This window comes from Mustela lutreola, chromosome 2 (genome assembly GCF_030435805.1).
Source record: "Mustela lutreola isolate mMusLut2 chromosome 2, mMusLut2.pri, whole genome shotgun sequence".
NCBI lineage: Eukaryota > Metazoa > Chordata > Mammalia > Carnivora > Mustelidae > Mustela > Mustela lutreola.
This window is the reverse complement of record NC_081291.1, coordinates 99,513,106-99,535,581: the sequence shown is the minus strand read 5'-3', so window position 1 is coordinate 99,535,581 and position 22,476 is coordinate 99,513,106. Positions and strand designations below refer to the sequence as shown.

Here is a 22,476-nt window from a genome sequence, read left to right as displayed (position 1 = left end):
TCCTGGATTTGGATATGTTTCCTTCTTCAAATTAGGGAAGTTTTCAGCTATTATCTCTTCAAATAAATACTCTGCCCCCCTTTCTCTCTCTTCTTCTGGGAATCCTGTAATGTGAATGTTACTACAGTTGATGGAGTCACTGAGTTCGTTAAGTCTATTCTCATTTTGCATAATTCTTTTTTCTCTCTTTTATTCATCTTGATTTCTTTCCATTATTTTTTCTCCTAGATCGTTAATTCCTTCCTCTGCTATTCCAGCCTGCTGTTATTGCATCAAGCATGTTTCTAATCTTGTTTATTGCACTCTTCATCTCTGTTTGATTATTTTTTAAATCTCTGTATTAAGGGTCTTCAACTCTTTCTTCCATGTCCAGGGGGTGTCTTTGTCATAAGTACTTTAAATTTTCTGTCAGGCATGTTACTTATTTCTGTTTCACTTAGATCTGTAATCCTGGCCTTGTTGTGTTCTTTCATTTGGCACAGATTCCTCTTTCTTATTTTGTTGAAGTTGCTGTGCCTACTTCTTTGTGTTAGGAAAGCTGGCTACATCGCCTGTTCTTGAGGGTAATGGTCTTAAGAAGAGGTCCTGTAGTGCCCTGAAGTGTAGTGTCCCCTGTTCTGCACGGCCTGGCACTTCCAGGAGTGTCTCCAACATGTGCTGCATGTGCTGTGCTATTGTACCCTGGCTCTTTTTCTTTTCTCTCTCTTTTTTTTTAAGATTTTATTTTATTTATTTGACAGAGAGATCACAAGTAGGCAGAGAGGCAGGCAGAGAGAGAGGAGGAAGCAGGCTCCCTGCTGAGCAGAGAGCCTGATTCGGGACTCGATCCCAGGACCCTGAGATCATGACCTGAGCCAAAGGCAGAGGCTTAACCCACTGAGCCACCCAGGTGCCCCTGGCTTTTTTTTATCATCAAGGCTAGTCATCTGCAGAAGCTCTCTTTGCGTTTTTTGGGCAGTGTTTTGTTCCTGGCCTGAATGTGATTTTAACTAGAGCTCTGGAATCAATGCCCTGCATAACTCCTGAGTGGGGAGATGTTGTTCTAGAAGGGGCTTGGGGCATTCTTCTGACAGAGGGGTCCTACTGTGCTGGGCTTAAGGCAAGAAGGACTGGGAAGGGCAGGTCCGCAAGAGCACGGGGAGATGAGACTTGATATAAGCGAGTTAGGTAGTGGGTGTTGCCTTTGTGCTCATTCCGGGAGGAGGCTCTACTTATGCTGAGGTGCAGGGTGCCTGCCAGTTTATTTGTTTCTGGAGGGGTCTGTCCTTGAAGCCTGCTTCTCTGGGATGCTTCAAGATGAACAAATAACCTCCCTATTTTGTATCCTATGCACTCTTCAGATAGCTATTTCCAGGCTCTCTGTGGCAGGCTGTTTGCCCTGCTTTCTCTCCAGGAACAGCCCCAGTGCTGAACTTTAGAACTTTAGGCTTTATGCCCTGCTGGTTTTAAGATGTCACAAAATTTGGGCTCTATTGTTTTCCAAGCTAATTGCTACAGGGATTGGTTTTCCTTGTGCACTCCTCTGTGTGGTAATCTGTCTCCATTCTCCATCATGATAGCTCCCTCCCCACCACAGTGATGTCTCTGTACTTCTACCTTCTTCAGTGTGGCCTCTTCTCTACCTTTAGTTGTAGAGTTTGCTCTGCCAGTTTTCAGGTCAATTTCTGGGGTATTTAGAATGATATGATAGTTATCTAGTTGTATTCATGGGACAAGGTGAGCCTAGGGTCCTCCTGCTCTGCTACCATCTTTCCAGTGGCTCCACTCCTGATCTAGTTTAAATTACTATAACTTCCAAGTGCATTGGATTTTTTTTGTTGCTGTTGTTTCTGGTTTTTTATTTTATTTCTTTATTGTCAGAATTATGTGGTCAGTATAAATATCACATTTCTTAAGAATTTCTTTATGCGGGACGCCTGGGTGGCTCAGTTGGTGGAGCAGCTGCCTTCGGCTCAGGTCATGATCCCAGCGTCCTGGGATCGAGTCCCACATCGGGCTCCTTGCTCCGCGGGGAGCCTGCTTCTCCCTCTGACTCTGCCTTCCACTCTGCCTGTGCTCGCTCTCGCTCTCTCTCTCTGACAAATAAATAAATAAAATCTTAAAACAAACAGGGGCGCCTGGGTGGCTCAGTGGGTTAAGCCACTGCCTTCGGCTCAGGTCATGATCTCGGGGTCCTGGGATCAAGTCCCGCATGGGGCTCTCTGCTCAGCAGGGGGCCTGCTTCCCTTCCTCTCTCTCTGCCTGCCTCTCTGCCTGCTTGTGATCTCTCTCTGTCAAATAAATAAATAAAATCTTTAAAAAAAAATCTTAAACAAACAAAAAAGAATTTCTTTATGCTTTAATAAAAATGTCCAGTTTTCAAAAATCCTATTTGTGAGTGAAAAGATTCCATATGCTGTAATTATTAGCAGTAAGGTTATAAATCAGTGTATTTTATCAAGTTTGTTAGCTGTGTCCAAATCTATACTTTAATCAAATTTTTACTTAATTTTCACTTCGAAGATATGTTAAAACCTCCCATTATAATTGGCATTTGTCAGTTTCTGCTTGCAGTTTTGTTAGTTTTCTCATTCTGGTTTTAATTTGTATTTGCCCAATAACAAAGGATGTTGGCCAGCTTTTAATGTGCTTACTGGTCATTTGTATATCCTCTTTGGAGACACAGCTATTTAAGTCCTTTGCTCATTTTTTTTTTAAGTTCTTTTTTTTCCCCCCCAGTAATCTCTACCCCCAACATGGGGCTCGAACTCATGAGCCCTAGATCAAGAGTCAGATGTTCTTCCTACTGAATCAGCCAGACACCCCTTCGTATATTTTAGATACTAAACCCTATTAAATAAATTATTTGCAAATGTTTTCTTGCATTCTGTGGGTTGTCTCTATACTTTCTTGATAGTGTCCTTTGATGCAAAGTTTTTAATTTTGATGAAATTCAATTTCTTTCTTTTTTTTTTTTTTTTCAAGATTTTATTTATTTATTTGATAGGCAGAGATTACAAGTAGGCAGAGAGGCAGGCAGTGAGAGAGAGGAGGAAGCAAGCTCCTGGTGGAGCAGAGAGCCTGACGGGGGCTCGATCCCAGGACTCCGAGATCATGACCAGAGCCAAAAGCAGAGGCTTTAACCCACTGAGCCACCTAGGCGCCCCTATTTCTTCTTCTTCTTCTTCTTCTTCTTTTTTTATGTTTTTGGTGTCAGTTTTAAGAAGCCATTACCTAATAGAATATTATGAAAGTTTATATTTATGTTTTCTTCTGAAAGTTTTAGTATCTCTTGATAGTTTCTATTTGATGATTCTACATTTTTGTACTTTTCCTTTAGTTCTTTAGACATGGTTTCTTTTAGTTCTTTGAACATACTTAAAATAGATGTTTTAATTTATTTTTATTTTTTATTTATTGGGGGGGGAGGGGTAGAGGGAGAGGTGCAAGAGAGAGAATCTTAAGCAGGTTCCATGCTTAGTGTGGAGTCCCAAGACTTGGTGCTCAGTCTCACAACCCTGCATGACCTGAGCTAAAATCAAGAGTTGGATGCTTAGCTGAGTCACCCAGTTGCCCCTTAAAATGTGATGTCATAGGTCATGGGATCAAGACCCATGTCAGGTTCCATGCTCAGTAGGGAGTCTGCTGGAGATTCTGTCCCTCTGTTGCTCCCTCTACTCTGCATGTATGCCCTCTCTATCTAAAATAAATAAAGTCTTTAAAAAAAAAGTGTTTTGGGGGCACCTGGGTGGCTCAGTGGGTTAAGCCTCTGCATTTGGCTCAGGTCATGGTCTCAGGGTCCTGGAATTGAACCCTGCATTGGGCTCTCTCCTTAGCGGGGAGCCGAGCCTGCTTTCCCCTCTCTCTCTGCCTACTTGTGATCTCTCTCTGTCTGTCAAATAAGTAAATAAAATCTTTAAAAAATAATAAAAAGATAGGAGTTTTAAAATTTGTGTCTGAAATGTTCAGCATTTGGGCTTCCTTGGTGACATTTTTTATATGGTGCTTTTTTCTTATGTATGGGTAATATTTTCTTGTTTCTTTGTATGTCTTACACATTTTTGTTGAAACCAAACACTTTAAATAATTTGGCAGCTCTGAAAATCAGATTCTAATAATTCTTTGTGTTGTTGCGGTCTGTTTATTTAATGTTTTATCTGAAGTAATTATATGTAAAGTTTGTATGCTCATATGTGGTTACTGATTTCTCTTCTTAACCCACTGAGCCACCCAGGCGCCCCACTGATTTCTCTTCTTGATTACTTTATTGGTCAACTAGTATTTGACCAAGGCTTCCTTGAATCCCTGAAATCTGTAAGTTTTCCGTTCTTTACTGAGAGACTCTATGTGTTAGGGTAGTTCCTTCAGCAGCCAGCCAGATAATTCAGAATTGTGTCTTAGCCCTAACTTGTGTAATGTCTGAATGTTAGCAAGAAGTGATAACTATGACCATCTAAATTCTTCACTGCACTGTACACTCCCTTGGGTATGCGTAAAACCCTATCCATGCATATGGCTTTGTAGAGTTCTATGATTATGTTGGAGTTTTTTACTGTCCTATATGGACACCTAACTCCCCAGCTTTTTCCTCTAAGCTTTTTGGTTAGCCTGTTATTTGCCCAGCTGTTACTTACTCCGCTTTTACTTACCCCTTAGATAGCTGCAGTGTTAGTTGATAGTGAATTTTTTTCCCCCCAAACACCACAGTAAACGGCACTTCACAGTAGGTGAGGTCTGATTCAGATCAGAGAAACAGAGAATTGTGAGTGAGCTCTTCCTGGGAACCACTAGAGAGTTTGAAGAATGTTAGCTCTAGAAATGGGGCCAAAGGACCTCCAACCCCATTTTGCCCCCTCTAATGGCTAGTAGATTACTGTATGCACTGTGATTGTGGACTATTCATTGTCAAGTCTACTGTGGAACTGGGAAGGTGGGAAATTGAACTATGTGATGATATAAAACAGCCGAGATTCAGCTATTTTCTTCAATAAACACTTGCTGATTGCTGCAACTCTTTCTTACATTTCTATATTACTTAAATAGTCAATTCTGACATTTTTTGGCTAGTGTTCTTGTTGCTTTTAATGAAAGACCAGATTTTTAACTTCCTTTTTTTAACTACCTGTTTTTGCAGACATCACCTAGTTATAGAATTTTAAAATCCAGATTTATAGCTGCTTTCCCTAGAAACCTTGAAGATGTTATTCCATGGTATTCTGACCTCTGTTACTTTGTAAAAGACTGCTGTCAGTCTAAATAGTTTTTTTTGTTTGTTTTTTGGGGGTGTTTTTTTTGCCCATTGTGGAAAACAAATTTCTCTTTGCCTTTGTTTTTTGCAGTTTTTACTGCAATTTGTTGGCATATGGGTTTCTTTTAGTTCCTACAAAATGTATCCATATTTTTCAATATTGCGTTACTTCCACCTTCATAGTCTTCTGCAACTTTGGTAGAGGTGTGTTGGACTTTTCTGTCCTGCATCTCTCTTAACCTGTCTTACCTATTTCCCATCTTTAGGTGACATTCTTTGTAGTTTCTTATATTTGGTCTTCTAGTTCACTAAATCATCTAGTTCACTAAATTTCTCTTCTACATTGTCCAATTTCATTTTGTTGTGTAGTTGACAAAATTTGGTTTTGAATTCCTTTTAGTGTGGATTGTGTTTTCTCTGAGTGTCCTTTGCTCCATAGGTTGTGAAAGTATCCTCTCAAAATATTTTGGGTTTGAGTTTAATTTGTGCTGTTTCTCAAGGTCTTTACACACGATCAGTCAGTTTTTATTTTAACGTTTTGCCTTCATGCTCTCAGATTTCACAGGTAGTTTATACTTGGATCTCACGAGAATGTAGGAAGTCTTGAGTTTTTGCATTTTCATGAAACTTTTCCCCCCATCCAGTGCTCAAGGTAGATGGCAGACTTTCATGCTACATCTTCTGATCAGTGAGCAGATATTTTCTAGTTCCTGTTTCAGACACTTGAAAGCCCTTTCAGATCCTCAACCTTGTATTAGGATCTCAGGTCCAGATTCTGTCTCTTCTGGGCACAACAATGTATCTGTTTTCTCATGGACATTAAAGTGTCAACCAAGTCAGTGACTTCCTCAGTCAGTGCTATGAATAATCTATTTCTGGAACCCAGAGCTTTTTTCTTTCATTAACTATAACTGTTTATGGAACATTTTTGACTTTATCTTTTTTTTTTTTTCTAAGATTTTATCTATTTATCTGACAGAGACATAGCCTGAGAGGGAACACAAGCACGGGGAGTGGTTCCCACTGAGCAGGGAGCCTGTTGTGGGGCTCGATCCCAAGGCCCTGGGATCACAACCCCAGCCGAAGGCAGACACTTAACAACTGAGCAACTCAGGCGCGCATTTTTTAGTATCTATAGCAGCTTAGTCTACTAGTTTGCTGTAAACAATTTTACTTGTCATTGACTTTATCCCTTTAAGATTATAAGAGCGTTTTTTGAATAATTTTTGAAACTTGAATTGTTTTCATTACTAAATATATTTTAGGATTTTTTAAACTTAAAACACTTGCTATTTATTGACTGAGCCGGATGTTCTATTAGGTTTTCACATATGTAATGTCGTGTAACTTAAAACTGTGAGATTGTGTTACTTTTTTTTAACAGATGAGAAAATTGGGGTGCCTGGGTGGCTCAGTGGCTTAAGCCGCTGCCTTCAGCTCGGGTCATGATCTCAGGGATCTGGGATCGAGCCCCGCATCGGGCTCTCTGCTCCGCAGGGAGCCTGCTTCCCTCTCTCTCTCTCTCTGCCTGCCTCTCTGCCTACTTGTGATCTCTGTCTGTCAAATAAATAAATAAATAATCTTTAAAAAAAAAAACAACAGATGAGAAAATTAAGGCTCAAGGGCTTTTAGACAATTTGTCAAAGGTTAAACAATGTTAAGTGAAGGAGCCTGATTCAAATCTAGGTCTGTCAGCCTGGCTAGCTCAGTCGACTAAAGAGCGTGAGACTTTTTTTTTTTAAGAATTTATTTATTTGACAGGGAGAGAGAGACAATGTGAGAGAGGGGACACAAGCAGGGGGAGTGGGAGAGGGAGAAGCAGGCTTCCTGCTGAGCAGGGAGCCCGATGTGGAGCTCGATCCCCAGGACCCCAGGATCATGACCTGAGCTGAAGGCAGACACTTAACAACTGAGCCACCCAGGCTCCCTGAGCACAAGACTCTTAAATCTAGGTCCATCAGACTGTATACTTCATGGCACTTTTTCATTTTACTAGTAGAAGCAAGAAAGCAATCATGATGAGGCAGCTCTATAACCCTTTGTTTATCAAAGTGTTGTGGTGCCTCAAATACATAACTTTTCATTGATTTGTTTTTGTTTCTGTTTTTTTGTTTTTTTTTTTTTTTTCCTTTAAAGGAGTTTTAGTCTTAGATCTTTCCATGCTGTTGAGGTAGAAAGAACAGTTTGTGTTGGCATTGTTACTTTTATGGGACTTGTGACTGAAATAAGGAAGTAAGATTATGGTTTATCTAAAGAGGACCCTTTGAGTATCACAAATGACAGAGTTTTGCTTTTAATTTGGGAGGAATTTCTAATATAGCTATGTAAAAAGTAAAATTATTTTGGAATAGGCAGCAAGTTTTTTTTAGTCAAGCACATACACATAGGAAATACAGTATAGATAAGAGGAATGAGTGATTGTGAACTCTGCCTGAAAGACATAAACCCAGAGAGAGATCTGGTTTACAGCACCCCCCCAACCCTCACTGTTTGTTTATAAAGTTTTATTGGCATGCAACCACGGCTCATTTGTTTACATACTGTCTGTGGCTGCTTTTATGCTGTAACTGCAGAATTGGGTAGTCTGCAATGCCTAAAATATTTACTATCTGGCTTAATCTCCAAAAGTTTGTTGACCCTTCCTATAAAGTAAACTCCTGCAAAAATTATTTTACTTGATTTTTTAAAAAGATTTTATTAATTTATTTGACAGAGAGCAGGAGAGCACAGGCAGGGTGAGCAGCAGAGGCAGGGGCAAAACAGGCTCCCCACTGAGCAGGGAGCTCAAGGTGAGGCTCGATTCTAAGACCCTGGGATCATGACCTGAGCTGAAGGCAGTTGCTTAACTGACTGAGCCACCTAGACGCCCTGATTTTACTTGATTTATCCCATAAAAATGGAAGACTTTTCAAGTTTAGTCTAGTAATTCATTGGTTTTTCCCAAAATTATCATGTAAGCTACAATGTGGTCTCCTTTGCTAAAAGGAGATTCAGAGCATATGGGGAGTCATGTTCAGTTATGAAAGGTTGAGGTAAAATTTTTGTTTTTAAGTTTCAATGTGTACAGGGAGCCTGGGTGGCTCAGTTTGTTAAGCTTCGACTCTTGAGCTCAGATTATGAGATCAAGCCCCATGTCAGGGCTCCATGTTAGACATGGAGCCTCAAGATTCTCTCCCCCTCTGCCTGCTGCAAACCCCCGTCCCCCACCCACTCTCTGTCTCTCTCTCAAAAAATTAAATAAAAAATGAATTAAAAAGTAAAGTTCTGATGCCTACAAGCCAGGTCCAAGGGACCCAGGAGGGATCCCACAAGACCATCCAAGAGGGTCTTTGGCTTCATGCAGGACAGAAATTTACCAGGAGCCAGCAGGAGGTGAAAGCAGAGTTTATTGAGGATAATAGGGAGAGCAGTTACAGATGGACTGTCCCAGACACTTGGAAAGGAAAGGAACCCAAGTCTTATCTTTGTTTGGGGGCTGGGGAGTTTTATTGAGGATGGTGGTCTGACCTAAGTGTCCTCTCAGGTATCCAGGAACCAGTTAGAATAAGGACAAGGTCCAGGTGTCCATCATAAGTCACTTATTACTTGAGGCCAGGGTCTTGGCTTTAAGATGCCTAGCACAGTGGTTTAGATATTACCTACAGTGCTAGAGGAGTCCAAAGATACCATTAACTTTGTCCCTTACAAGGAAGACATGCATTAAGGCAATTTGTAGGCCAGAAGTGCAGGTCCTTGCAAGAATAGAAGCAGGAAAAAAAAGCAAAAGGAACAAAACAGCTTTTGCTTTCATGGGGTCCCTTTGGTTTGCCTGTCTCAGTTCCATCAGCCTAATTAAAAACCCCAATCCTTTTCTTTTCTCTTAGCTTTTTTATTTTACCTATTCTACTCAAATGTAAAGCTCATTTAGCTTCAAATGAAGTTCATTGTGACCTCAGGCAAGGGGAGGAAACCACTTGTTGTTGGAGTGCTAGAAACAAACCTAATGTTTCTCTTATGGGAAGCAACAAGTGTCTAACAAGAAAAAGGAATTCGTCTGTTCAGTGAGATCTTTGCTGACTTCTTGTACTCTGACCCCATGTTTTTAAAATATGTAGAACTATAATTCTTTAGGGTTCATTTCTAAATGAATACCTTTTTCTCACCAAACTTTTTTTTACTGTTTCTATAAATACGTGTTCCAGTATTCCTGTTGTTTGTTTTCTTTTGGCCAGCTGTTGAGGTTAACCTCGGTCACGTAGCACAAACTCTTCTAACTTCAATCTTAAATCTTCAGGTACATTCTATACTTATTACTTTGACCAGAATATTTTAGTACTTATAACAGTACCATGTTAGCATGAATGAAAGTGTGTATATCTCATTTTCATTTTTCTCTGATGTCTCAAAAATACTCTTGGTATCTGTCATGTCAAATTTTAGAACATTTGTAAGCCATCAGTATGTTAGAACTCTCTGACCTCTTTCAGTCAATAAATAATAGATACTCAGCCTTTTCTGTCAAGTTTCACTGGTGGTCTATATATAAATCTATCTGAACTTTGGTAGATTTGACAGTCTTCTTCCACTCCCTGAATTTTGGATGGCTGTCTTCATTGTGACTTTACATCTGAATTACATTAATGGGATTTAGTTCCCTTTTAAGAGTGCTAATAAACAGTTTTGTAATGACACTGGTATCAGTAATCTTGGAAGGAAGGATTAAGGAAGAAGATGGAAGCAATGCAAACATTAGGTAAAGGAATTATAATTTCCTCCTTTGGAAGCAAGGGTCTCTGGTACCATTCTGATTTGGGTTGATGTGTCAGAGTCAAGGCTGGAGAAAATTTTCTACATACCCACTGAGAGTAGGGTTATGGGTCTGCCATCCTCTCTGCTGTAGAATTTGTATGTATGTATGTATTTATTTATTTATTTGACACAAAGAGAGAGCGAGCAAGGGAAGGAACACAAGCAGGGGGAGTGGGGCAGGGGAGTAGTAGGCTTCCTGCTGAGCTGGGAGCCTGATGCAGGGCTCAATCCCAGGACCCTGGGATCATGACCTGAGCAGATGCTTAACTACTGAGCCACCCAGGTGCCCCTAGAATTTATATTTTAATTCTTGTTTAGTGGAAAGGCAACAAATTGCTCCTTGGGTCAGAGATTGTGACAAAGGAAGAGAAACATTACTAGTTGTTAGAGCCTTTAAAAGAAGTGTGGAAGTTGAGTGCAAATTGGGCCCATGTAAGATGGTCAGGACTCCCGGAGTTTGTCCCCAGCTTGACTTCTGTCAAACTGTCTGTCTAACAAGGATATTTTTTCCTTCCCATTGTGAGATTTTCATCCTCAAGACACTGAATGCTTTTATTATTGCATGCTTTTGAAGAGGAAGTTGTTGGATTTTTGCCCAGTTTGGCTGCAAATGAGGTGGGAGGAGAAGCAGGAAAGTGAGCCAAAGTTTAACCATGCACTGTTTACCTCACATGTGTTGTGTCATGAGAAGGACAGGGATGCTGGGAAAGCTTCCATGCTCCAAGCTACTTTTCTTATTGAAGGTAACTTTTTAAAAGGAGAAGAAAAAATTAATAATGCAAATATATAGCAGTGTACTGGTATATCAGGCTGCCAACATGTAGTTTGACAATTCTTCTGCCAGACTTCTTTTGTTAAGACTAGGAAAGTGCCTAAAAGAGGCATAAAATAATTGAATTCTTGGTTGTATGGAAACTTAGGGATTATTTAATGAAATATGGCTCTTTAATTGGGTTGTTACAGTAATACATTTATACATTTTCCCGACACACAAACACCCCCCTCTTTCATAAAGTCCTTCAAAGCTTTCTCAGTGCTTTTAGAGAATGACAGAATCCCTTACATGACCTATAGGGCCCTGCATAGTCTCACCTTGCTTTTGTATTCCCCTTATATTTTCCTCCAGCCCTGCTGTCCTTCCTCCTCATAGAGATCTTTTTAACTCTTGACATGTTCTCATGGCAGTTCTCATTCATACAAAGATAATATACGCATTTTGTATGAGTAAGGACTGCTTTTTTTTTGCTCCTTTCTGTATCACCAACAGCAAATATGATGCATGGCACATAGCTGTACCCATATATCTATTGAGTTCTAGAATCCCATCCATTGCATTTTCTGTAGTCACCTTTCATTTGAACTTCCCAAAGTATCACATTCTAGTTTGGAGGTGCTGTAAAGATAATGTAGTGTTTACAAAACTGAATAAAGGGGTGAGCGCCTGGGTGGCTCAGTCGTTAAACATCTGCCTTCAGCTTGGGTCATGATCCCAGGGTCCTGGGATTGAGCCCCGCATCAGGGCTTGCTCAATGGGAAGCCTGCTTCTCCCTCCCCTACTCGGGCTGCTTGTATTCCCTCTCTGGCTCTCTCTCTCTCCCTCTCTCCCTGTCAAATAGATAAATAAATACTCTTTAAAAACAAAAACAAAAAACTGAAGAAAGTATTTATAACCAAAAGAAGAAAAGGATAATATAAAGAAGTCATATAAGTCACTAAGGTAAATATTTAAAACCCTAATAAATAGGGGAAGAATGTGAATACCTAAGTCATAAAAGAAAATCTCCTTAAAATGATTAAAAGAGATACGTGAAAATTTTTATTTTCTATAATTTTTCTATAGTTTTCTATAATTGTATAAATGAGATTCAGAGCAGAATGCTCCTTATCAATTAGTAAAAATTATTTTACGCAAGAGCAGTCTGAGAGGCCTGTTATATAGTCAGTGACTCCAGAGACTTTTGGGTTTAAAAGATAATTTTAGAGCCACGCAGGCCTAGTTTTAAGTCTTAGATCAATTGCTTAGTTAAATGTATGGCCTTTTGCAAATTGCTTTTGTTTCTCATTTGTAAACTGGGAACTTACCTTACAGGGATTTTGTTGTTAAATTTATCTGTTCATTCAGAAATATTCACTGAGAGTCTGCTTTGTGCCTGGCACTTTTTCAGGCACTGAGGATACAGCCAGGAACAAACATCCCTGCGGGGAAGAACTTCCATCCAATAATGGAGAGAGGAACAATAAAGAAACAAAGTGTACAAGATGTCTGGATAGTATAGAGGGCTATAGAGGAAAATTGAAACAGGGAAGAGATAGTGTTATGTCACAGATAGTTTCATAGTTTCAAATAGGATGATCAGGAATTTCTCACTGAGACAGAAACATTTCAGCAAGGACTTCAAAGAAATAAGGGAGTAAGTCATATAAAGGTCTTGGGGAGAGATGTTCTAGGCAGAGAAAATGGAATGAGAGAATTTTGTTCCTGCTGTGGTTAAATAAAGTATGGAAGCCAGTGTAGTAGGAATAAAGTGAACAAGGGGAGGAGACGAGAGGAGGTGAAGGGCCTTGTGAGCTATGGCAAGCATGTTAGCTTTCACCCTAAGGTGGAAAGCCAATGCAGAGCTTTTGATGGGGAGGAGTGACATAATATGTATATTTTTTATATGGATTATATTGCTGTTGCATTTATTTTTTTTTTTTTTTTTTTTTTTTTTTAAAGATTTTATTTATTTATTTGTCAGAGAGAGAGAGAGTGAGAGCGAGCACAGGCAGACAGAGTGGAAGGCAGAGGCAGAGGGAGAAGCAGGCTCCCTGCGGAGCAAGGAGCCCGATGTGGGACTCGATCCCAGGACGCTGGGATCATGACCTGAGCCGAAGGCAGCTGCTTAACCAACTGAGCCACCCAGGCGTCCCTGCTGTTGCATTTAAATGCTGTTGCATTTAAAACAAACCATGGTGTGGGAGAAGGGAACTTGAGGAAACTTAAGGAAACTTGAATAATTGAGTAAGGGTTGATGGTGATTTGGTCTAGTAGGAGCTGGAGGCAGAGAAGTCTTAAGTATATGTTTTCAAGATAGGTAAATCCTGGTCATAAGAGAATGAGTCAAAGGTGACGTTAAGATTGTCATCTTGAACAACTGGAAAGATGGAGTTGCCATTCATTAATAAAAGTAATGTGTAAAGTGCTTAGCCTGCTATGTGGCACCTATTGGTGCTCCATAAAGGATGGTTTAGAATAAAAATAAAAGACTTTTCTTTTATCTGATACACTTCTGTCCATCTGCACAAACAAATAGAATATTTCACTAGAATAACTGGATAACAAATTATACATCTAGGTACATTGGAGTTCTAGTAAACTACTTCATCTGTTGGCCAGGAGATTCCCCTCCCCAACCGAAAATAGGACTTTTATTTTTCCATATGACAATAAAACAGAAACGGCAAGCATATCAATAGTAATAAAGCTTTTTAAAAATCAAAGAAGAGGGTGGCTCAGTGGGTCAAGGCCTCTGCCTTCGGCTCAGGTCATGATCCCAGGGTTCTGGGATCAAGCCCCGCATCGGGTTCTCTGCTCGGCGGAGAGCCTGCTTCCTCCTCTCTCTCTCTGCCTGCTTCTCTGCCTACTTGTGATCTCTGTCTGTCAAATAAATAAATAAAATCTTAAAAAACAATCAAAGAAGAAGCTTACTCTGTTAAAGTTTCATTTTATGAGTAACATAAACATGTGACTATGCCCATTTTTTTCTCTTTCAGGATGCTGCCTTATGGCTGCTTAGCGACAGGAGATCGCTCTGGCCTCATTGAAGTTGTGAGCACCTCTGAAACAATTGCTGACATTCAGCTGAACAGTAGCAATGTGGCTGCTGCAGCAGCCTTCAACAAAGATGCCCTTCTGAACTGGCTTAAAGAATACAATTCTGGGTTAGTTTATCATTCTTCTGAACAAATAGCCGAACAAATAGCCAAACAAATAACTGTTCTTTCAAGTAGAATCATCTGTCCTAGAGGAAATGTTAGTGTTATTTATTGCTTTATTTCAGGTTAGATCAGAATGACAAATAGGCCTTCCTAAAGGCTCACAGATGGTTAGCATTAAATTCTGCTTCATCTAGATCAAATTTCAGAGCCTTGTAGTAGTTACAATCTAATAATTTATTTATTATTTTAAATTTTAAAATAATTTTTTGAATTTGTCAGCTTCTGTAATTATATGAATGTATAAACTTATTAGTAAGTTTTCAGTAGATTTTTACAGTAGAAGTAAGTGAGTTTGTAGACTGTGATTGCTCCAAATTTTAAAAAAAACAGGGCTGGGAATTGTGTTATTATTGGTTACTCTGTTGGACATAGTATCATGGACATTTCACATTGAATTCCTTGTGAAATTCACAAGGAATTTCACATTGAGGGGAAACACTGCAGGTATTTTTGGCTAAAGACTTAAAAGTCAGATTTATATTTTATTCATTGGCAAAACCAAAGGACTTGAATGTAAGGATTAGTTTTCAAATTTTGATCTTAAGACCTTGTCTGTAAAGGGTCTGTATTATTAACTTCTAATTTAAGTTAGTGCTTTAAAGTGTTGTAACTATAATACTTAACTCTTAAATATGGAATTAAATTATTCTTACCTAGGGTTAGGTCAAAACTGACCAAAAAATGTTCTATAGTCCAGCATCAGCCAGCAAAGCAGACAGTCTCCTCTTGTTATGTATTTGAGCTTACTCCCAACCCCAGTGAATCTCAGTCCCCAGGACATAGCAGTTTGAATGGCTGAGGTCCAGTTATCTGAAGTCTTGGAGACTTCCTGCTGACTCCTTTCTGCTCCGCTCCTGCAGTGTTCACCCTCCCTCTCTTGGCTGATCCAGAATGTTCTGCTCATAGCAGCTCCATATTGCCTTTGTATTCACTGCAGCTCATGGCAGCTCCGTGTTGCCTTTCTACTCACAATTAAAAAGGAAGCAAGTTGGGGCGCCTGGGTGGCTCAGTGGGTTAAGACCTCTGCCTTCGGCTCGGGTCGTGATCCCGGGGTCCTGGGATCGAGCCCCACATCTGGCTCTCTGCTCAGCAGGGAGCCTGCTTCCTCCTCTCTCTCTGCCTGCCTCTCTGCCTGCTTGTGATTTCCGTCTGTCAAATAAATAAATAAAATTTAAAAAAAAAAAAAGATTTAAAAAAAAAAGGAAGCAAGTGTGAATTGGATCTCATCCTGTACTTTTGGAGACTGAAAACCTTTGTTGATTCTATTATTTATTTTTTTCTCTTTTTTCAGGGATGACCTAGACCGAGCCATTGAGGAGTTTACCTTGTCCTGTGCCGGCTACTGTGTAGCTTCTTATGTCCTTGGGATTGGTGATAGACATAGTGACAACATTATGGTCAAAAAAACCGGCCAGGTGAGCTGCTCCCTAGATCTGCTAAGGGCCTCGGTGATGCTATTACTTATATACAGCACAATCTCTTGTGCAATCCAGGCAGGTTCTTTAGTGATTCTTGGAGTCATGTCTTCATGCTTTCCTTTTATTTCCCAAACCTTGTTTCATATACCACATCTGCTTCATATATTTGTTGGTTGTTTGCTTAAAGTAAGGTGATAAACACTTATCTACTGTTTGAAAAGTTATTGCAGTTATTTAAAATGACATTTCAATATAAGATTTGGGGAGAGGGGCACCTGGGTGGTGCAGTTAGTTGAGTGTCTGACTCTTGGTTTCACCTCAAGCCATAGTTTCAGGGTCATGGGATTGAGCCCCACTTCAGGCCCTGCACTCAGTGGGAAGTATGTTTGGGACTCTGTGTCCTTCTACCTCTCTCCCTCCACCCCAGACTCTCTGTGTGTGTGTCTCATTCAAATGAATAAATAAATCTAAAAAAGTTTTTTAAAATGATTTGGGGAAGAATTATTGAGGTGGTCCTAGGACACTAAGCCAAAAAAAGCTTTGTCAAGGAAAAAGATGGGCAAAAAAGGAAATATAGTTGTAGTAGACTGTTGCCACATGACTTAGCTTTGAAATGGATTTACATAGCCTGAACAGTATAAACACTGAGTATTGATTTAACCAGAAATTACGAGGCACAGTAGTGCCTCATTGTATAGTATTACATCCGCACAAAGTACTAAGTCTTTTTTTTTTTAAAGATTTTATTTATTTGTTTGACAGAGATCACAAGTAGGCTGAGAGGCAGGCAGAGAGAGAGAGAGAGGCAGAAGCAGGCTCTCCACTGAGCAGAGAGCCCGATGCGGGGCTCGATCCCAGGACCCTGGGATCATGACCTGAGCCGAAGGCAGAGGCTTTAACCCACTGAGCCACCCAGGCGCCCCACAAAGTACTAAGTCTTTACCATCCATAATTTGCTTCATTTTTAGAAAGTGGAGGAAAGGGGCACCTGGGTGGCTAAGTGGGTTAAGCCGCTGCCTTCGGCTCAGGTCATGATCTCGGGGTCCCCGGATCGAGTCCCGCATTGGGCTCTCTGCTCAGCAGGGAGCCTGCATCCCTCTCTCTCTCTCTCTGCCTGCCTCTCTGTCTACTTGTGATTTCTCTCTGTCAAATAAATAAATAAAAATCTTTAAAAAAGGGACGCCTGGGTGGCTCAGTTGGTTAAGCAGCTGCCTTCGGCTCAGGTCGTGATCCCAGTGTCCTGGGATCGAGTCCCACATCTGGCTCGTTGCTCTGCAGGGAGCCTGCTTCTCCCTCTGCCTCTGCTGCCACTCTGTCTGCCTGTGCTCGCTTGCTCGTGCTCTCTCCCTCTCTCTCTCTGGCAAATAAATAAATAAAATCTTAAAAAAAAAAAAAAATCTTTAAAAAAAAAAAAAAGTGGAGGAAAAACCCCTGAAAGAGTGACGAGAAGTTACCTCTAAATAGTAGCACTCAGGGTGTTGAGGGGGCTATAAGGCTTCTTTTTTATTTCCATAGTAGAAATATTGACCAAAATAGTTTGATATGTAGAACTATTTGACTTTTTAAAATCAGACATATTTATTATTTGGATGCATTTTTCTTTTTCTTTTTTCTTTTTTTCTTTCTTCCTTTTTTTTTTTTTTTTTTTTTTTTTTAACTTGCACTGTTTAAGCATTTGTCTTTCCCACTGGGTAAATGCAGTTCAATAGCTGGTCTGGGTTATTACTGAGTATAAAAGATCTTTGAATGATAGAAACACTCTTCTCAAGTGACCCAATAGCTTTTGAAAAGAGAAGAGGGCTCATGAACATTTTGTAATGTATGTAGTTATCAAATCAGTATGTTGTACACCTGAAACTAATGTAATACTGTGTTTCAACTATATGTCAATAAAAGGAGTGAAAAAAGGGCTCAGTTGAGGATCAGTGTGGTGTTGAGTCTAAGACTGCTGAAATATTGCCTTTCTCTTTGGAACTAAAGAAACAATAGAAATTAAGTGCCGTTTGTTTTCCAGCTCTTCCACATTGACTTTGGACATATTCTTGGAAATTTCAAGTCTAAATTTGGCATTAAAAGGGAACGGGTGCCTTTTATTCTTACCTATGATTTCATTCATGTGATTCAACAAGGAAAAACAGGAAACACAGAAAAGTTTGGCCGGTGAGTATTGTCCTCAGATAAACATATCTGACATTTTCTCATCTGACTAGCTAGACTAGCATTTTTTAGCTGAGATATATTTAGATCAGGTAAATATTCAGTCTGCTAACTGGGGGCTTTTGAGGAGTTTGCCTGTCAGATCCATGTTCTGGTTCAGAGAGGAGAAATAATATAGAAATTTGAAATAAGTTACTGTGTCTTATTCCAGTAGTATTTATACCATTTTTTATCTGTCTTAGAAAATTCTCTGAAACTGTTAAGACATTTCATAATGAGATGTTGGGAGCGACAGGCACTTTGCACTCATTCTAAGGGAGCCAGGGTTCAGAACTTTATAATCTCTAATCTAGTCCTCACTACTTGTTTCTAAGCACATTACTTGTCTTCTTGTCTTGTTTCTTTGTCTTAAAATAGGGACAAAAATAATTAAGTTTTAGGGCTATTTTGGAATAGCTGGTGGCTCAGTCAAGCATCCAACTCTTAATTTTGGCTCAGATCATGATCTCAGTTTCATGGGATTAAGCCCCATTGTCAGGGCTCCTTGCTCAGTGCGGAGTCTGCTCCTCTCCCTCCACCCCTTTCCAAGCTTGTTTTCTGTCTCTCTCTCTCAAATAAATAAATATTTTTAAAAAGAATTTAGAGCAATTATGATAATTAGAGTTAAGTAATGTGATGTGACCAACTTATACTATATGCTTGCCACGTGATTGCTATTATCATTTCTACTTCTGCCTCGAGTTTCTGCAGAATATACCTCTTGGGTGTTCATTTGTTTGTTTATTTGTTTTGGGGATTTTTGGGGGGGCAAAATTAGGAAAATAGTATTGGATGGTCCTTTTTTTTTTTTAAGATTGATTTATTATTTGACAGAGAGAGAGACAGCTAAAGAGGGAACACAAGCAGGCGGGTGGGAGAGGGAGAAGCAGGCTTCCCACTAAGCAGGGAGCCCAATGCCGGGCTTGATCCCAGGACTCTGGGATCATGACCTGAGCCAAAGGCAGATGCTTAATTGACTGAGCCACCCGGGCGCCCCTTGAATAACTGTCTTTAAGAGGAGAGAGAGGAAAAATAAAAAAATTTAAAAAATAGAAAGAGGAGAGAGAGGGAAAGCAGTGCAAAAGTATTGATACTAATTGGGGGGAAATCAAATAAATTAGTCTCTGTTAGATTACAAATAGACTACAGTGGAATTTGGCTACAAATGTAGAATCTGCAAATATGTTCAGAAATCCTCATGGATTATAAATTACCACTTGTTTTAGAACTCGTTTTGGGGTCTCAATTAAAAAGCACACAGTAGGGGCGCCTGGGTGGCTCAATGGGTTAAGCCTCTGCCTTCGGCTCAGGTCATGATCTCAGGGTCCTGGGCTCTTGCCCCGCATCGGGCTCTCTGCTCCGCAGGGAGTCTGCTTCCTCCTCTTTCTGCTTGCCTCTCTGTCTACTTGTGATCTTTGTCTGTTGAATAAATAAATAAAATCTAAAAAAAAAAAAAGAAAGAAAGAAAGAAAGAAATACACAAGTCTACTTTAAAAAGAAAAAAAAGCACACAGTAAATGTTACGTAGTCTGTTATAAAATTTCAATTTAGTGTGTGTCATTTTAGACAGATTTATTAGTCTATGTAGATTTTATTCTTGAGACAATTTTCAGAGTTTTAAAAATCAGAAATGAACTGTTCAGTAGAAATTAAAGTCTAGATATGTCTCTCTTGCTTTCTTTTGTGAAATTTGCTTCCTTCTCTAATATCATGTTGTGATTTGTTGCATCAACTGAAGCTTCCGCCAGTGTTGTGAGGATGCATATCTGATTTTACGACGGCATGGGAATCTCTTCATCACTCTTTTTGCACTGATGTTGACTGCAGGGCTTCCTGAGCTTACATCAGTCAAGGATATACAGTATCTTAAGGTATGAACCCCTTTTCTTTGTATATGGGAGTTCATAGGCATGAAGCTCAGCTATACCTACCTGTTTCGTTCAGACGTTCAAAGGGAATAGAACAAAGCCATTTCTTGTTAGACTGCTTTTACCCAGCAGCTGAGTAATTGTCGTGCAGTAATCATAAAACGTCATCTTCAAAAACCCTTTGGCAGAGATTATATTATCACCCTACCTTGTGTCATTCTCTATCCTGCAAAAGGGATTTAAATAAGAACATGAGACACACAACTTAATGGTGCTAGGGAGGTATGACTTAGATTTTGACATTTGCATGTCACTATGGAAGATATATGAAATCAGATTTTTTTCCCTTTTATTTTTAGGACTCTCTTGCCTTAGGGAAGAGTGAAGAAGAAGCGCTCAAGCAGTTTAAGCAAAAATTTGATGAGGCACTCAGGGAAAGCTGGACTACTAAAGTGAACTGGATGGCCCACACAGTTCGGAAAGACTACAGATCTTAATGATCAGCCTTTGCTCCTAATGTATTTGTTGGTTTTGTTTAGTTTTCAGTTTGCACTTGCACTAAATTGAACACGACCCTGCCAGAGATGTTATAAAGGGAATGAAATCCTGGAACTCAGTTAAATTAAGAACAAGGCATCCCACAGAACCTAATCTGAACAATCCCCGATGACCACCCTCTGCTTCATTGAATGCTTCCAAGATTCATCATAAAAACTCCCAACATAATGGATAATCATTTCCTGCTGACTTTGCACGCCGAAGAATGCTACTAGAGATTGTTTTCTGTCTTATTCTTCTCCTCCTCCCCCCCCTCCTCCTCCTTCTCCTCCTCCTTCTTCTTCTTCTTCTTTTTAAGTATTTGGTACTTTTCCAGAAAGGTGTAAATACTTCTTTTTGTATTGTGACCAAGTGTTATCACTCAGCCAACTTATCCACACCTGGGGACTGGTAGTTGTTCTTACTTTCCAAATGAGGCTTAAAAGAAAGGTATCTTTCTTCCCTTTTTAAATTATATCATCTATAAATTATAACATAATTTGAAGTTATTGTTATTTTTCAAAAGAAACCTTTAAATCTTTAGAAAGAGTAACTCTTTTGTTGATATTTATCTACCATGACCGCATCATTCCTACCAGACTTGGTGAAAATTTGCTCATGAGGCAAATATAATATATATGCTGCATATATATTTATAAATTTCTAGTGGGAGTTCTATATAAAAAGACATATCTTTGTTTTTTTCTGTTTTTTAAAGTTTTACAAAAAGCAGAGCTTTTTCTTGTTACTTTTTTAGTTAACTGTATGAGATCCAGTTCTTCCAGTTGCTTCTGTAATGAGGCACATAGTAATTTCAGTTTTACATGGTATCTATGAAAGAGTTCACTTCATAGAGCATAATACTTGAGCAAATGCATCCAAGACAAAAAGCAAATGAAAAGAAACTATTTATAGAATCATCTCCAGATCTAAAATTCAGTATTTTAGTAAAATGCCAGCTGTTCTTACTGTATTTATTAAAACTTGTAATAATGTGATTTTTTCAAGGATATTAGTTCAAATTGAAATGGTTTCATGCCACATGGAATTCTTTAATTTATTTGTTGAGGTACCATACATTTAGGGTGCTAGATGGCAAATAATGTTAATATGTGCAATAAGAACTACTGGTTTGAATGTGTAAATGGATGCTCTTTCGGAGTACTGGCAATATCCAGCAAAACTACTGCTTTTTCTCCAAAGACTTTTGGGAGCTCTCAATCCTCAGTGACATGAGAAAGAGAACTGAGTATTTACCCTGTGACTGAGTTTTCTATAGGAATTTTATTAAAGATTGTTTAATTTTGTTGTTCTCCTTCATGTTCTCAGTCAAATAAATGGGTGAGCTGGTTTCAGCTGCTCTTGGGATGTGTGGGCTTTTTCTTTATGCACAGCACAGGCCTTTGGGTCTCGGCACTGGGACCCTAAGAGATCATCAAGTCAATAAACAAATCAATCTGAGAAGCAGACTGAGGCTCATGGTCTCTTTGACTTCTCTCTCTCTACTTCTCAGCCCAGTAGGCAGTGTGGGAGGCCTCTTGGACTTTGGTGGGAGGCTGAGGCTTATCAGGTTTTCATATCTTGGCAAGGCACCCTGAGGTTGGGGAGAATGCCCTTTCAGTGACTCAGTACCCAAGCCAAGGCCAGACTATAGCCACTTTGTAGCTCTCTTCCATGAGGCAGATGGTCAGAGCAAGTCATAGTTTCTTAGAAATGTCAGCTAAGGATAGAGACTGACCTCTGAACTGACTATTCCAAGAGCTGGCCCAGACTCAGAATTCCAAGAATAACACTGTGGAAGGATAGATTTGTTCAAGGATCTTTGTCCGGTAGCAGTCTACCTTTACATGCACTACGTCTTGCAGGTCAGGGGTTTGGAGACTGCTGAACATTGCCAGCTACAAGTGGGCACTACTGTTTGAGGAATCTCCTCAGCCATAGGGAGCCTTGGTAAATATATGCCAAATCAATGAATGTGAATGTCAAGAGTAAGAAAGGGAAATGAGGGGCACCTCGGTGGCTCAGTGGGTTAAAGCCTCTGCCTTCGGCTCAGGTCATGATCCCAGGGTCCTGGGATTGAGCCCTGCATCGGGCTCTCTGCTCAGCGGAGAGCCTGCTTCCTTTCCTCTTTCTCTGCCAGCCTCTCTGCCTGCTTGTGATCTCTGTCTGTCAAATAAATAAATAAAATCTTAAAAAAAAAAAAAAAAGAAAATAACAGGACATCATTTTGAAAAAAAGAAAGAAAGAAAAGAAAGGGAAATGAACCTCCCTGGACAGTGCTGGCCCTGAGCTCAGGATGGCTCTGGAGTCCTCTCTATCCTCTCTGCCATAAGTCCCTCAAAGATAACCAGTACACTGTGACACAGTAGCCTTCTGTAGCTGCTGACCACTCCTTACAGGTGCTTCCCACATACTTACTGAGTTGCATATTTCTGATTCTCAGGGGCTCTGGCAGAGCCAGAGA

The 22,476-nt window shown here is 39.8% G+C and overlaps 1 protein-coding gene across 5 annotated transcripts in view; it reads left to right on the top strand.

Moving 5' to 3' along the window:
* Window positions 1-21,481, top strand: part of PIK3CB (phosphatidylinositol-4,5-bisphosphate 3-kinase catalytic subunit beta) — a 210,775-nt gene extending 189,294 nt beyond the window's left edge. For all 5 annotated transcript variants that reach the window (XM_059162765.1, XM_059162768.1, XM_059162766.1 and 2 more), the window contains 5 exons: window positions 13,769-13,936; window positions 15,285-15,408; window positions 17,426-17,571; window positions 19,346-19,478; window positions 19,835-21,481. In XM_059162765.1, coding sequence (XP_059018748.1) covers window positions 13,769-13,936; window positions 15,285-15,408; window positions 17,426-17,571; window positions 19,346-19,478; window positions 19,835-19,972 — 709 coding nt within the window. In that variant the 3' untranslated portion in view covers window positions 19,973-21,481. The remainder of the gene's footprint in view (window positions 1-13,768; window positions 13,937-15,284; window positions 15,409-17,425; window positions 17,572-19,345; window positions 19,479-19,834) is intronic.
* Window positions 21,482-22,476: the final 995 nt, after the last annotated feature.